This window comes from Erythrolamprus reginae, chromosome 2, assembly GCF_031021105.1.
Source record: "Erythrolamprus reginae isolate rEryReg1 chromosome 2, rEryReg1.hap1, whole genome shotgun sequence".
In the NCBI taxonomy this organism is placed as follows: domain Eukaryota; kingdom Metazoa; phylum Chordata; class Lepidosauria; order Squamata; family Dipsadidae; genus Erythrolamprus; species Erythrolamprus reginae.
Genome location: NC_091951.1, coordinates 34,948,121 through 34,965,129, shown reverse-complemented (window position 1 = coordinate 34,965,129; position 17,009 = coordinate 34,948,121). Strand labels below are relative to the sequence as shown.

The following is a 17,009-nucleotide window of genomic DNA, read 5'->3' as shown; positions in this document are numbered from 1 at the left end:
CTGCTGAAAGCAGGGACTGTGCCAGTCTGAAATTGAAGGTTCATCTAGCTTGATTTGGGCTGAAGCTGGACCAATTTCACTGCAGTTGTGCTCTTTTGTGAGCTCTGAGATTCAACTCTGTGTCAAAGACAGAACAATAGGAAGACTCTGTCAACACATGTCAAATGCTGCTGCTGCAAATAGAGTTTTTTCTGCTTCAACTTCTATCCAAATTTCCCTGTGCCACGATGCTGGCAAAATGCTCATTGCAAGTGATAATAGAAGAAAAGAAGGAGTTTAATTACTACAAGCCAGGATACTACCTGATTAGTGGAATAACATCAGGAATGATTTCTCAACTCTACCCATATGTTTTCTCCAAGCCACCAACCCACCGATTGAAAACGTAATTTTCTCCATGTACAGGATTCTGGTGATTTTGCATGTTTTAATCTAATGTATTTTTTTTTCCAGAAATATTTTTCATTCCTCAGTTCCTCACCTTGAGAAAGGCAGGTCATTATTGCTTCTTTCAATCTGCTTTAAGAAAAGGTTCCTGCAGCACGTGATGGCTTTGCATACCAAGTTTCTTTTAAGTCCCTCAGTCTCAATACTAGGGAAATCCTGGCAAAACACTCCCAGAATGACTTTTGCCTAGGGGGGGCGGAGGTCACCCTGTTCGCAAAATTATTACTGTTGAGAGTCAGTGAATATTTATTTATATTTGTAAATCAGAGATATATAGTGACATATTTCAGTGATTCAAGTGATTCAATATTTTTGAGTAGAAGTAGACCTCATCTTTTGTATCTCTGCGCCGTCTTTCTTTCATCCCTTTCCAATCTTTCATTCCAACCAATTTCTTGTTGGTTATCCAAGCTTTTATGAGTTCCATTTCACTTTATCCAAGCTTTTATGAGTTCCATTTCACTTTTTGTATATAAAAAAAGGAATACCTTTTGAAAACCATTCACTTTATCCAAGCTTTTATGAGTTCCATTTCACTTTTTGTATATAAAAAAAGGAATACCTTTTGAAAACCAAATTCAAGCAAAATAGAGATATAATAAGTTACTGGTTTGGCTACAGAGGATCATATTAAAGATTTTCAATATAGTGTAATAATTCCCCAGCCATCAATATCTGTAGTAATAATGTAAATATAATATAATATAATATAATGTAATGTAATATAGTATAGTATAGTATAGTATAGTATAGTATAGTATAGTATAGTATAGTATGTAATGTAATGTAATGTAATGTAATGTAATGTAATATAATATAATATAATATAATATAATATAATATAATATAATATAATAATAATCATGGTTGGCTTGTTGAGAAGTGGACCATCTCCAGATGAATAATATGCCATATGCCAGTAATATGCTATATTGCTCAAGAGCTAATTCAGCATTTGACTCCAATATTAGTCACCTTCTCGATGGTATAATGGGAAGAATTCATATAACACAATGTTGCCATCTAGCTATAGTCTTGGCAACACTTCCTTTTAGAATTCTGGAGGACTGTAAAGATCTGGCTCTTTCCCCAAGTACTGGGATGGGAGGTTGAACTGTGAGGATGTCTGGACTGGCCTTTGAGGAGAAGGGTATTTTCTTTTAACTATTATGGATTACTGTGAGACTCCTGAGGTCATAGGTGGCCCTGTAAGATATAAATAAGTAAGTAAATAAAATAAACAATGGTTTTGCAAAAAAAATATTTAAATAGACATACAGCAATTATAGTACTAAGAAACTTTTCCAGGTTTTTTTTACTACTTTTCCCAACTGAATTAGTGAATATGTATGGATTATTTTCCTAATTTTCCCCTGCTCCCTCAAGTCATAATATGGAGAAAACTGTATCTACGATCAGCTCCGGTGGTTTTGGTAGGATCTCTGTCATTCTGATATACCAAGTTCACTATAATGCTTTGGTGTTTGTTTTGGAAAGAAACCCCTATTTGATTTCTTGTAATAGAAATCTGCAAAGATGTCTATCACATGCAAAAGACAAGAAAAAATGATTTGGGGGTTTCCATTTTTTAATCTGAGTGACAAATTGTGACATTGCATTATATAGATATAAATATAATCTTGGTTGGCTTGTTGAGAAGTGGACCATCTCCAGATGAATAATATGCCATATGCCAGTAATATGCTATATTGCTCAAGAGCTAATTCATCATTTGACTCCAATATTAGTCACCTCCTGGATGGTATAATGGGAAGAATTCATATAACACAATGTTATATATAAAATTGGCATGATTTTATGAATGGATAAATGAAATCCAATTTGAAGACGATGAACTCTGAATATCTGTTATGTTGCAGTGAGTTGACCAGCTTCTACCACATCCTGCCCTTTCTTTTTACTGTTCATGAGATCAACCAGAACCGAAAGCTCTTACCCAACATTACCCTAGGTTACAATGTCTATGAGAACTTTTTTAATGCAAGAATACTATATGAAGCCATGCTGGACTTGCTGTCTACAGGGCAGGAGAATGTCCCAAACTACAGGTGTGGAAAACAAAAGAATCTGTTGGCTGTTCTTGAAGTGATGGATTCTGAACGGTTTGATCATCTTTCTACTGTCTTGAGCATCTACAAAATTCCACAGGTACTAATGTAATAGGGACATAATAGCAATAACAATAGAATTATATACCACTTCACAGTAAGCTGGCAGACAGCAGAAGCACTCTCCATTACTGCATTCTAACTATTGTGACACCATGGCTCCTTACTTCTAAATTAGCTCAGAAAACAGTACTCACAAAGCACACAAATAACTTTAAAGGCAGAATATATATTAAAAGACAAAGTTTTTTTTTTTACTCCATTCTACAATATGGAGTCAGGCCTGGAGGCCATCTTTTACCATTTATTTATTTGTTTGTTTGTTTGTTATCTAGTCAAGTAGGTATTGGTAGCATACAAAAATATAACAATGTTTATATACATGATACTACTAAGAGAGAAACATTAAGACAGGGGATGGAAGGCATGCTGGTGCACTTATGCATGCCCCTTACTGACCTCTTAGGAATCAGGAGAGGTCAACAGTGGACTGACCTTTTAGGAATCAGGAGAGGTCAACAGAGTAAAGATTTTGGGATTAGGTGATGATACTACAGAGTCGGGTAGTGAGTTCCATGCAATAACTACTCGGTTACTAAAGTCTTATTTCCTGCAGTCGAGTTTGGAGCAGTTTGCTTTAAGTTTGTATCAGTTGTGTGCTTGTGTATTGTTGTGGTTGAAGCTGAAGTAATCATTGACAGGAAGGATGTTGTAGTAGATGATTTTATGGGCTATGCTTAGGTCGTTTTAAGGCGACATAGTTCTAAGCTTTCTAAACCTAGGATTATAAGTCTAGTTGTGTAAAGTATTGTGTTGCGAGTGGACGAGTGGAGGGCTCTTCTAGTAAAGTATCTCTGAACATTTTCTTGAATGTCTATATGGGTTCCAGGCAGTTGAGCTGTATTCAAGGATTTGTCTGGCAAAAGTTTTGTAAACTCTGTTTAGTAATGTGAGATTACCAGAGCAGAAGCTACATAGGATTAGGTTAACAAATCTTGAGGCCTTTTTGGTGATGTTGCTGCAGTGGGTGTTGGCACTTAGGCATTTGATATGTGTATTCCAAGGTCTCTTACAGAGTGACAGTTGTCTGTAAGGTCTTGTTTGTTCAGCTTGTATTTGGCGGTTTGATTTTTTTTTTTGCCAATATGTAGGACACAGCGTTTTTGGGTTTAGATTTGAAGTTGCCAGATGTTTGACCATTCAGACACAAGGTTCCACCCTTTTGGGAGAGTAGTTGTGTTATCAGTGGTGTTGAAAAGTTTTACATCGCTGGTGAAGAGAACAAAGTTGCTTTAAATGTGATCGCAAAGGTCATTTATATAGAGTACGAAGAGTGTTGGTCCAAGTAATCTGCCTTGGGGTATACCACTGTTAACTGGAACAGGATTAGATACGGCACACCCTATTTTGACAAATTGTTATCTGTTTGATAGGAACGCAGTTATCCAGTCATGGAGGGATCCTGAGATGCCATAAGATTTGAGTTTTAGAAATAGTTTTTCATGAACCATTGAGTTGAAGGCTTTACAGAAGTCAATGTAAATTGCATCTATTGATTTGCCCTGATCGAGATTTATAGTCCATATGTTTTTTTCAGTGAAGGAGTTACAGGTTACAAAATAATTTTTTTCTGAAACCAAATTGTTCGTTAGAAAGTAGGTTGTTAGTTTCTAGGTGGAAGGTAATTGATTGATTTATGATTGATTCCATGACTTTGCATGTGAAGCAGCATAGAGAGATTGGTCTCTATTCAGGCCTGCCACATTTTCTACTGGGGGAAAATGTGAGGGGGGTGGTTATATGGAGTAGGTGATATGTAGTAGTTAAAATAACATTCTTTCCAGAAAGTCAAAGCCGCAGTGCCCTGCAACGGCAATGAATTAACTGGGAGGTATCTTTCGTTTGGGTGGAGAAAACTTGGAAACTTTCAGATTTGGGTTTCCCCAGATTTGCCAACATTGGAACTTTGAGGAACTTCTAACCTCAAAGCTTTATTTGGGGGTGTTTAATGTTATGCTGGCTTTGGGACTGTTCCTCTTCTATCACTATCTACTTTCTTCAAATAGCAAGTAGACAAACTTGAGTCTATTAGTAGAATGTTCATTAAAATTGTTGAAAGGATGAAGAAACCTTAAGGCACACAAATGCTTTAAGAAAAAAACAGGTTAAATGTGCCCTGTTGCAAGAATGTGTGTTTGTTGAAAAGACTTTAGTAATTGTACAAAACAGAATACTTCTGTCCAATTTCCCCCTGAAAATTTCCAGTGACAGAGCTCAAGAAAGTAGGTTAGTACAGCACTGAATCACTCTCATAGTCAGGAAATTTCTTATTTTTAAAAAACAAATTATCAATCTGAGAATCAAATTGCAAAGGATATAGTAGAGAAGAAATACGAGATATAGGAGAGACTATAGGACAGGGGACAGAAAGCATTCTAGTGCACTTACGTACGCCCCTTACTGACCTCTTAGGAATCTGGAGAGGTCAACCGTGGATAGTCTAAGGGTAAAATGTTGGGGGTTATGGGATGATACTATGGAGTCTGATAATGAGTTCCACATTTCAACAACTCAATTACTAAAGTCATATTTTTTACAGTCAAGTTTGGAGCAGTTAATATTAAGCTTGAATCTGTTGTGTGCTCTTGCGTTGTTGCGGTTGAAGCTGAAGTAGTCTTTGATAGGCAGGACATTGCAGCCTATGATCTTGTGGGCAATACTTAGATCATGTTTAAGACGTCGTAGTTCTAAGCTTTCAAGACCCAGGATTGTAAGTCTAGTTTCGTAGGGAATTCTGTTTCGGGTAGAGGAGTGAAGGGCTCTTCTGGTGAAGTATCTTTGGACAGTTTTGAGGGTGTTAATGTTAGAAATGTGGTATGAGTTCCAAACACATGAGCTGTATTGTAGGATGGGTCTGGCAAAAGTTTTGTAAGCTCTGGTAAGTAGTGTGAGATTTCCAGAGCAGAAGCTACGTAGGATGAGATTAACAACTCTTGAGGCCTTTTTGGCGATGTTGTTGCAGTGGGCTTTGGCACTTAGATCTTTAGTTATTAGTATTCCAAGGTCCTTGACCGAGTGGGGATTGTCTGTGATAATTTGTTTATTCAGTTTGTATCTGAAGTTCTGATTCTTTTTGCCGATGTGTAGGACAGAGCATTTGCTTGTTGAGATTTGGAGTTGCCATGTGTTGGACCAGTCAGAAACTGAATCTAGGTCTTTTTGCAGAGTAGTTGTGTTTTCAGTGGTGTTGAAGAGTTTTACATCATCTGCAAAAAGAACACAGTTGCTTGTGATGAGATCGCAAAGGTCATTGATGTAGAGAAAGAAGAGCATAGGTCCCAGTAGGCTACCTTGGGGGAAACCGCTTTTAACAGGGACGGGTGTAGATATGGAACTTCCTATTTTGACCACTTGTTGCCTGTTTGATAGGAATACAGTAATCCAGCTGTGGAGGGATCCAGAGATGCCATAGGATTTGAGTTTTAGAGGTAGTTTGTTGTGGACCACTGAATCAAAAGCTTTGCAGAAGTCAATATAAATTGCTTCTATAGATTTTCCTTGGTCAAGATGAGTTGTCCATATGTTTTTGCAGTGGAGGAGCTGTAGGTTGCAGGATAGTTTTTTTTTAATCCAAATTGTTTGTTAGAAAGAAGATTATTAGTTTCTAGGTGGAGAGTAATTGATTGGTTTATAATTGATTCCATAACGTTACATGGGACGCAGCATAGTAATATTGGTCTGTAGTTGTCAACAAGAGAGGGCTCTCCTTTTTTGAAGATGGGGATGACCATAGCTTTTGACCATAGTTTAGGAAGTGTGCTGGTTCTGAAAGATTTTTCAAAGATTAGGCTCAGTGGTTCTGCTATAGCAGAAGAGATATTTCTTAGGAAATATGAACATAGACCATCTGGTTCGACTGATAGGAAAGGTTTAAGGTCACATAATGCTTTTTCAACTCGGTCTTCAGTGAACTCTATTTGGGTTAGATCATTAAGAGAGCTAATAGACAATAAAGGTGCTGAACTGTTCCTGAAACTCATGTCTCTATCTCTCTGTGCCTCTTTCTCTGCCTCTCTTTCTCTCTCTCTCTCTCTCTCTCTCTCTCTCTCTCTCTCTCTCTCTCTCTCTGTCTTCTTTGTAATTGTGTGGTAAATCAAGTGAGTAAATCAAGTTGTTTCAAAGTATCAATATGTTTTTATCTATTAAGATCACTTGATGACTATCTACTGTACTATGTGGGTGACCCATAGAGTGTTAGGGCAATTGTGAGCCTTAGTTGTTGGCAGCAGAATTGTCCCATTGCATCCACTCCATCTCCCAGAATTAGCTGCATGATTAGGGTTTCACCAGAAGGATGTACTTGCATGAGGTTCATCCATGAGGATCACTGAGAATTTAGCAGATATATCATCAAAGGGAGAGAACAGGACAAGAAATGAGAACAGCAATTGAATTAATAAGTTTCATGTAGGTCTTGTTTTCTGTAAACATCTCTCAGCAGTGGGAAAAGCTCTTATATTTAGACATCTGATTTTTATTATAAAGGTGACACAGACTACCAATATCTTGTATTTCATCTTAGATCAACTATGGTGCTATCAGTCATATTCCTGAGAAAAATCATTTCCCTTTTTTCTACCGCATAACCCCAAAACAAGAAGCTCCTAACTCAGCGATTGTCAAGCTGCTCCTGCATTTCCGATGGACATGGATTGGCCTCCTTTCTCAGGACAATGAAAGAGGAGAAAACTTTAAAAGAAGCTTGGCAACGCTAGCTATAAAAAATGGAGTTTGCATTGTCCTTTCAGAAACTATCCCGGCAGCAAATATGGATATAAGTTTTGGAAAAATGATTATGAAAAGAAAAAGGCAAAAGCTTTTTTTCCTTATTAACAGTCAAATAAAAATTATAGTTTGGCAACTTGATTTTCTGGCCACAGCAATGCTATCAGGATTAATACAAACTTCTGGAAGGAAGAACAAATTCGTTGGGGAGAAAGTGTGGATTGCAACAACCTTGACAGATTTAAGTATAACAATGTTTTACTATGGGGTGGATCTCCAACATAAACATGCTTTGTTTTCCTTCCGCACCCAGACAAAGGCAAGGAAACAATATCATGACTTTAATTCATATTCTTCTTCTGTCTTTCAATTTGGGAAGGAAGCATTCCAGTGTTCCCCCAGAAAGGCTGTGAAATCTAAGAAAGTTTGGGAAAAATGCAAAGAAAAAGAGAACTTGGAATTCCCACTTCATGATGTGGTTGCAAGAATGCAGTCTGAGGATGCCTCCGCTATTTCCAAAGCAATCCAAGCTGTCTCCTCGGTCCTCAATGCTGTGTCTTTCTCCCAACTGAATAAAAGGAAAATGCACATTGGAAACCATCAGTCACCCCAGGTTGTACAGCCATGGCAAGTAAGACTTGTACTTCAAGGTTCTACTGATGCTCCCTTTTCACTTCCCCAATATTAAATTAGAAATAGAGAGGGGTGAAAGATCCCAAATACCATTTGTCCAATTTGTAGTATTTGAGACTGTCGAGAAAGAGATGATGGAGAGAAATCTTCCACATTTAAACTACTTGAGCTGATTTGGAATAGCAATAGCACTTAGACTTATATACCACAATGTTTTACAAGCGGTTTATACAGTCAGCATGTTCCCCCAACAATCTGGTTCTCATTTTACTGACTTTGGAAGGTTGGAAGGCTGAGTTAATCTTGAGCCAGAGAGAACTGAACTGCTAAACTGTTGACAGTCAGCAGAAATAGCTTGCAGTACTGCATTCTAACCACTGCGCCACCACGGCTCATGATGGGATGCTATTCTAAAAGGGATACCTCCAAATTGTCAAGGCAATTTCATCATTTACCAATTAAATAAACATTGGGATGCTTCATCCATCCTCCAATGATAGCACATGCTGGTCTTGTTTAGTTGTTAAACCAAGAAGTTAATCCTAAAATTGTATTTGGATTAATAGCGGGGATTTGGATTAAAAGTGGGGGTTTTTTCCTGCTTGAAACATGCCACCACAGAAAAAAATGTATAAATCAATGTCTGCTCCCAGAATCTCTGAAGGTAATAAAAAGCTCTTCCACACATGTCTTCTATTACTACTGATGCTTCAATAGTTAGTTTTTGAAAGAGACAATGTTGCTATGAATCCTTTGTCTTCAATGATCCCTGGTGGTGCAGTGTTTAGTACTGCAGGCTAATTCTGCTGATTGTCAGCTACCTGCAATTCCAGCCTTTCGAGGTGGGTTAAATGAGGACCCAGATTGTTGGGGACAATATACTGACACAGGTACAATATTTTATTTATTTATTTATTTATTTGTTTGTTTGTTTGTTTGTTTGTTTGTTTGTTTGTTTGTTTATTTATTTATTTATTTATTTATTTATTTATTTATTTATTTATTTAGATTTGTATGCCGCCCCTCTCCGCAGACTCGGGGCAGCTCACAACATATATACCACATATACTGTGCCTGTCTATTTTGTTTTTCTTGCCTAAATGTAGAACCTTACTTTTTTCACCAGTGAATTTCATTTTAATAGATAGCGCCCAATGTACAAGCCTTCAAATATGTTCTAAGCCAGTAATGGTGAACCTTTTTTTCCTATGGGTGCCAAAAGTGCATGTGCGTGCCCTATCACACATGTCCAAGTGCCCATACCCATACTTCAGTGCCTGGGGAGGGTGAAAACAACCTCCCCCTCTCCTGGAGGCCCTCTGGTGGCTAAAAATGACCCATTTCCCAACTTCTGGTGGGCCCAGTAGACCCATTTTTCATCCTTCCCAGGCTCTAGAGGCTTCCCTGGAGCCTAAAGAGGGCAAAAATGCCCTCCCCATTCCCCTGGAGGACCTCTGAAAGCCGAAAACGCCTTCCCATAGCCTCTGTGTGATCCAAAAGTCAACTGGCCAGCATGCACATGCATGTTGGAGCTGAGCTAGGGCAATGGCTTGTGTGCCAGCAGATATGGCTCCACATGCCACCTGTGGCACCCATGCCATAGGTTTGCCACCACTGTTCTAAAGCCTTCAAATATCTCAAATTGCCCTGTCTCAAATGAGGTTCTGGTAGTAAATTAACAGAAGATTGGGTTTACCCTGATTCTATTATCTCCCTTAGTTGTGTGAGCAAACTATCTCACATCTGATGGACAGTGACTTCCCTATATGATTTTCTGGGTTTAGACAGCAAGAGAATCTAACACACAGTATCTTCCAATGGAATGTTAATAGGCCCTTCAGAAATCACTGACCAGGCATCTTCTAGACTTCTCAACTCACAGTTCTAAGTCTCAAGCCAGATGCACATAAAAAGGAAATTTCCTTTACTTGACCTGCAAGCTTGTATATTGGAGTAGCATTGGTTGAAGTGGGGAGTCCCCATATTAACACCAGTGAACAGTCTTTTCAGAAGGAACCAGCAGGTCTGTTGGTGTGTGGGAGAAAAATGAAGGACAAAAACAAGGAAGACAGAAACAGCCCAGGAGACAATCTGAGAGGAAGATGCATCTGTCTTTACACAAAAACGGCATCACAAATTACATATTAGGAACACAAGTTAAAATAGGGAAGAAAATGGTAAAGGAACACCTGTCTACCCTAGATGAATTCAAGTCACCAGGACCAGATGGATTACACCACAAGGTTCTGAAAGAACTGGCAGATGAGATCTCAGAACCACTGAACTATATCTTTCAAAGATCCTAGAGCACTTAGGAACTGCCAGAGGACTGGAAAAGAGCTGATGTAGTTCCCATCTTCAAAAAAGGGGGAAAAACAGATCCAGAAAACTACCTATCAACCTGACCTCAATACCAGGTGTTGTGGTTAGCTCTGGCCCTGCTCCTGCCCCAAGGACTGTGGATGTGGGGGAGACATCCACATGCTGCAGGCCTGTTTTGCCCCCGGTGGAATCTGCTGATGAAGGCTCCTCTGACCAAGAAGACATGAGTGACAGGGGGGAGGAGAGTGGGGCAGACAGCTCAGAAGATCAATTATCTAGCTCCTCCTTGGATTCAGAACAAGAGTTAATGATACAGCCACGCATGCGGAGAGCAATGCATAGGCAACAACAACTGAGAGATTATTATCAAAGAAAATGAGGCCACATGTGGTTGGGTGGGGCTGTGGTAATTAGTGAGGCTGCTATACAATTAGAACAATTAATCAGTAGAACAGCTTGCCTCCAGAAGATGTGAATGCTCCAACACTGGAAGTTTTTAAGCAGATGTTGGATAACCATCTGTCTGAAATAGGGCAGGGTTTCCTGCCTAAGCAGGGGGTTGGACAAGACCTCCAAGGCACCTTCCAACTCTGTTGTCATTATAATGATTCCTTCAAAAAAGTAGAAGATACAATATTTCTGAAAGAGATCTGGTATTTCATAGAAAAGCAGCGACAAAAGCTTAAAATCTGGAATCATCTTCTTGCAGGCCAAAGTGCTGAGCCAAAGAAGTTGAATTACTCAGAGCACTTCCAGTCCAGAATTATATCCATAGAATCATTGAATAAGGACTCAGTGTATAATCTGCACATGTGATTTTCTTTGTCATTGCAGCTTCATCAGTTCATGAGAAACTTCATGAAACTTCAGCTTCAGAATATTTCCAGAGACGGAGTTTATTTGGATGAAAATGGAGTTCCTGCTGCTGACTTTCATATCATCCACTGGACAGTTTTTCCTAACAAGTCTACTGCTGGGGTGGACATTGGGAGTGTAGAAAGAGAACCCTCCTCAGTAGTCAAGGTCTCCATCAATCAAAGTACTATCCAATGGCCAACATTATTTAACAAGGTATCTGATGCTGCTTGGTTTTAAGTCTTCTGTTTACCTCTGCATATGAAAACTTTTCAGTTCAGAAATAATTCTCACTGAGGACAATTGATATAACCTCCAAATAAAGGAGCCCCAAGTCCCATTAATCCATTAGCTAACATGTGTTTTTAAGTGTGTTTCAGTATTTATCACAATCCACTCTTCCACAAATTGTGTTGGGGTCTTTTTATTATTATGATTGTGATTGTGGTTGTAATTAGGATTAGGATTAGTTAGATTTGTATGCCGCCCTTCTCCGAAGATTCTTTGCTATCTTCATTGCTGGCTCCTATTGAGTATATATCTTTACAGCATCAGACTTATCTTTTCTTTTGTGTACACTGAGAGCATATGCACCAAAGACAAATTCCTTGTGTGTCCAATCACACTTAGCCAATAAAGAATTCTATTCTATTCTGTTCTGTTCTGTTCTGTTCTGTTCTACTCTATGATCTTTATATTTAGATGGTGCCTTCTTCTAGATGTTCAGAAAGTTGTTATCCAGGATATGCCAAGCTCATGAGAGAGGGAGCACCGATTTGCTGCTATGACTGTTCTCTGTGTGTGGAAGGAACATTCTCTATGCAAGAAGGTAGGTAGCTCTGAGGAAAAAGTGAAATCAAGGATGCAATCAATATATTCACTGTTATTTTTGTGGGCAACCTTTATTAAAGTTGTTTATTTTCCTGCCAGATACAGATCTAATTTGGAGCACAGAAATTTCATAATTCTACAAAGCAATAAAAATCAAATTTCTCAACAGAATCCACATATTTTTGAAGGATTTGATAAAAGGTAAAGGTTCCCCTCACACTTATGTGCTAGTCGTTCCTGAGTCTAGGATGAGTCTCATCTCTGTTTCAAAGGCAAAAGGCCAGTACTGTCTGAAGACATGTCTGTGGTAATGTGGCCGGCATATTATGCTGTTATGTTCCCACCAAAGTGGTCCTTATTTTTCTACTTGCATTTTTTTACATGTTTTTGAACTGCTGGATTGGCAGAAGCTGGGACAAGTACTGTATTTTATTTAATTTATTTATTTATTTTGTCCAATACACAATTGTTGTGGTTGGCTCTGGCCCAGCTCCTGCCCCAGGGAATGGGGAGGTGGATGCAGGGGAAAATTCAACATGTCACAGGCCTGTGTTATTGCCGACAGAATCAGATCAGAGTTTAGTTTCCTCGGACAAAGAAGAAGGTGAGAGGGACTCGGCAGAGGAGGGCTTGGTACACAGCCAAGGCAGTCAATCTTCTTTATCTTCTATAGTTTCAGATAATGACATTTTGGATGCATGCAAGCGCAGAATTATGTGTAGAAGAGACCAAGTAAGAACATATTACAGGAAATAAGGGAGGCCACCTGTGTTTGGGTGGGGCTCCAGTAATTAGGGCTGTTGCTATAAATAGCAGCATGTGGGTTTGGCCATTGTGGAAGAATATCTGTTGCAGTTTCGTCAGGAATCTTGTGTGCTGGACTTTGTTGCTTTTTCACACCTTTGAAACCAAAGCAGAGCGGCGTGTGTGTGTGTCTCTCTTCGTTGGAAGAAGAAGGGGTGTGAAGTTTCTCCCCAGCTTCAGGCTAAGTACTTAATGACTGCTTAAGGGAAATTGTACAGACTACCTGGTTGTTTTGGAAAGAGTGCTCTTTGCAATACAAAAAGAGTGCTTAGTTTATTTTGACTTTTGTGATAAAGAACATTGTTTTGAATTTTCAAACGTTTGTGTGTCTGAAATTTGTATCCTTGAATTTTCGGGAGGCTCCTATCAGAGAGCCCGACAGAACACACAATACATATTGAAGAGAATAGACATGAAGTATTATATATAAAGAAAAGATATAAAAATAGAGGAGAAGATATATGAAAGGAAGAAAAGATATATGATATATGAGATAAGGAGAGACAATTGGACAAGGGATGAAAGGCACACTGGTGAACTTATGTACACCCCTTACTGACCTCTTAGGAACATGGAGAGGTCAATCGTGGATAGTCTAAGGGAGAAATGTTCAGGGTTAGGGGTTGACACTACTAAGTCTGGTAATGAGTTCCACGCTTTGACAACTCGATTGCTAAAGTCATATTTTTTACAGTCAAGCTTGGAGCGATTAATATTAAGTTTGAATTTGTTGCGTGCTCTTGTGTTGTTGCGGTTGAAGCTGAAGTAGTCATTGACAGGCAGGACGTTGCAGCATATGATTTTGTGGGCAATACTTAGATCGTGTTTTAGGCGTCGTAGTTCTAAGCTTTCTAGGCCTAGGATTGATAGTCTGCTTTCGTAGGGTATTCTGTTTCGAGTGGTGGAGTGAAGGGCTCTTCTGGTGAAGTATCTTTGGACATTTTCTAGGGTGTTGATGTCCAAGATGAGGTATGGGTTCCAGACAGATGAACTGTATTCAAGGATGGGTCTGGCAAAAGTTTTGTAGGCTCTGGTGAGTAGTGTGAGATTTCTGGAGCAGAAGCTACGTAGAATCAGGTTAACAACTCTAGAAGCCTTTTTGGCGATATTGTTGCAGTGGGCTTTAGCACTTAGGTCATTTGATATTAATATTCCAAGGTCTTTTACTGAGTGGGGGTTGGCTGCGAGATTTTGTTTATTCAGTTTATATATGAGGTTTGGATTCTTTTTGCCGATGTGGAGGGTAGAGCATTTGTTGAAGTTGCCAGGTGTTAGACCAATCTGACAGTAACAGGGGTTCACTTCATTATGCAGTGCTAGGGATTCAAACGCTGAACTGCCAACTTTTGATTGACAAGCTTAGCCTCTTAGCCACTGAACCACTATGTCCCCTTAGGATTTGGTACTATCACCCAATTTTGTGTGATGATATGGCTATTAAAATACATAATGAAAGGGAGATGAAATTCCTCAAGTAAACCAGGTTACTTTCTTACCTGGTTTCAGGAAAGAAGACACCTTTTGGGAGACTGGATAATCTTATCGGTCTCTCAGTCTTTAAAACAAAGCAATGATTATTTCTAATTAATGTTGGGATCTACAAATTCTTCAGGGAAGAAATACTGAAATATTTCCAGCTGCAGGCCAGACTTGGTGAGCTAAGAGTCACATCCCATAAAGATAACTGAACTGCAGAAAAAACAATTGCTGCCAACCTGCCTTCCATTGAGGACCTGTATACTGTATGAGTAAAAAAAAGGGCGGGGGAAATATTTACTGACCCCTCGCATCCTGGACATGAACTGTTTCAACTCCTACCCTCAAAACATCGCTACAGAGCACTGCACACCAAGACAACTTGACACAGGAACAGTTTTTTCCCGAACGCCATCACTCTACTAAACAAATAATTCCCTCAACACTGTCAGACTTTTTACTAAATCTGCACTTCTATTCTACTAGTTTTTCTCATCATTCCTATCATCCTTTTCCTCCCACTTTGGACTGTATGACTGTAACTTGTTGCTTGTATCCTAAGATTTTTATTAATATTGATTGTTTCTTCATTGCTTATTTGACCCCTATGACAATCATTAAGTATTGTACCAATAAAATTCTATTCTATTCTGTAATTGAGGGAAAACATAAATTTTACTCCGCTTAAATTAGACATGAATATTTTGAGTTAGTAAATTTGAGTTCACAAAATCAACAAGTGAGTGAACTTGATGTATGAGCCCTTTTCATTATCAAACATGTAAAGAAACATGAGAATTGTATATGTGCGAATATATATTCTCCAATATATATAGAGAGACTCAGTGGGTGGAAACTAAACAAGAAGAGAAGGAATTTAGAACAAAGGAGAAATTTCCTGACAGTTAGAACAATTTATCAGTGGAACAGCTTGCCTCCAGAAGTTATGAATGCTCCAACACTAGAAGTTTTAAAGAAGATGTTGGATAATAATTTGACTGAAGTGGTATAAGGTTTCCAGCCTAAGCAGGAGGTTGGACTTGAAGACCTCCAAGGCCCCTTCCAACTCTCTTATTATTAGTATTACTATGACTTATTGTTGTGGTTATGGTTATTGTCAACAATTCAACACAGCAAACGAGATCACTATGCTGGATTTCATATTTCATCACCAGTTGGGCGTGATGTAGCGGCGAATTATGTGTGCCGATCCCAGTAAAGCGGTTTTCTGCAATTGACAGATGGAAATTTTGTAAATTCTGATGGTTTTCAAATGTCCACTGAGATCCTTTGGTCAAGGACCACTGGGATCACTTTCACTGGCTTATGCCAGAGTCGTTGCAGCTCGATTTTTAGATCTTCATATTTTGCCAATTTCTCTAGCTGCTTGTTATTGTTGTTGTTGTTGTTGTTGTTGTTGTTATTGTTATTGCTACTATTACTATTATTATTTTAATTAAAGGCAAAGATACAGATTTCCACCTGTCTGTTGCCTCAAATAGAATTCAAAATATAACTAAAGTTCCATTTTTCAGGTCATATTCAGCTCCACACTCCATATAATTTATCACTATAACTCATTGTTGATTTATCATTCATGAATTTTTCTCTCACCTTCCAACATAAGCCTCAACTGAGTGCAAAGGGAAAATACTTCTCTACTGCCCTCAATATTCTCTCTCACTTTTAAAACATCTTTTATATAGTGTAGTAGTTGTAATTGGTTTCAGTTGTAATTTTCATGATTTTACAGCTGCAGAACTGGACAGGCTATTTTTTTTTTCAGATGCAGCCTATTGTGAAAAGTGTCCAGATGACCAGTATTCCAATAAGAAGCGAGATCAGTGTGTCCCAAAAAGTATAAGCTTCTTATCCTATACAGAATTGTTGGGATTCATTTTGGCTTTCTTTGCCATTGCTTTGTCTCTGACCACCACTTTTATTCTGGGAATCTTCATTAAATACCGAGAAACTCCCATAGTCAAAGCTAATAACCGAGACCTCACCTACACTCTTCTGATCTCCCTCTTGCTTACATTCTTGACCTCCCTTCTGTTTATTGGTCATCCCAAGAAAATGACTTGCCTTCTTCGGCAAGTCACCTTCAGTTTCAGTTTCTCAGTTGCTGTGTCTTCCTTACTGGCAAAGACTATTATGGTGATAGTTGCTTTTCTGGCCACAAAGCCAGGAAGCAGGATGAGAAAATGGCTAGGGAAAACTCTAGCCAATTCCATTGTTTTGTCATGTTCTGGTTTTCAAGTGGGAATCTGCATGATATGGCTAGGAATATCACCCCCATTCCCAGATGCTGACTTTCATTCCCAACCAGAACAAATCCTGATGCAGTGCAATGAAGGCTCTGTCACAATGTTTTATTCTGCTCTTGGCTATATGGGATTTTTGGCCGCCATCTGTTTCTTGGTGGCATTTCTAGCTCGAAAGCTGCCGGGGATTTTCAATGAAGCCAAGTGGATCACCTTCAGCATGCTGTCCTTCTGCAGTGTTTGGATCTCCTTTGTCCCCACCTACCTGAGCACCAAAGGGAAATACATGGTGGCTGTGCAGATCTTCTCCATCCTGACATCTAGCCTGGGCTTACTGGTCTGCATCTTTGCCCCCAAATGCTACATCATTATTCTAAGATCTGAATTGAACACCAAGGAGCATTTAATGCAGAAAAAAGAATGAGGTCTTCTGATTTTAGAAAAAAATATTTAATAAAGCTCA

The 17,009-nt window shown here is 38.9% G+C and overlaps 1 protein-coding gene across 1 annotated transcript; it reads left to right on the top strand.

Moving 5' to 3' along the window:
* The first annotated feature begins 227 nt into the window (after positions 1-227).
* Positions 228-16,970, top strand: LOC139159326 (vomeronasal type-2 receptor 26-like). The gene is made up of 6 exons (XM_070736648.1): positions 228-385; positions 2,328-2,616; positions 7,741-7,992; positions 11,151-11,387; positions 11,874-12,000; positions 16,069-16,970. The coding sequence occupies exons 1-6, from the start codon at positions 228-230 to the stop codon at positions 16,968-16,970; spliced, it is 1,965 nt and encodes a 654-aa protein (XP_070592749.1).
* The last annotated feature ends 39 nt before the right edge of the window (positions 16,971-17,009 follow it).

Excerpts from the sequence above, each read along its gene's own strand:
- LOC139159326 (XM_070736648.1), top strand. The coding sequence starts at position 228 with ATGCTGGCAAAATGCTCATTGCAAGTGATAATAGAAGAAAAGAAGGAG. Across the intron at positions 7,993-11,150 it reads AGGTTGTACAGCCATGGCAA|CTTCATCAGTTCATGAGAAA; the intron begins GTAAGACTTGTA and ends TTGTCATTGCAG. Across the intron at positions 11,388-11,873 it reads GGCCAACATTATTTAACAAG|ATGGTGCCTTCTTCTAGATG; the intron begins GTATCTGATGCT and ends CTTTATATTTAG.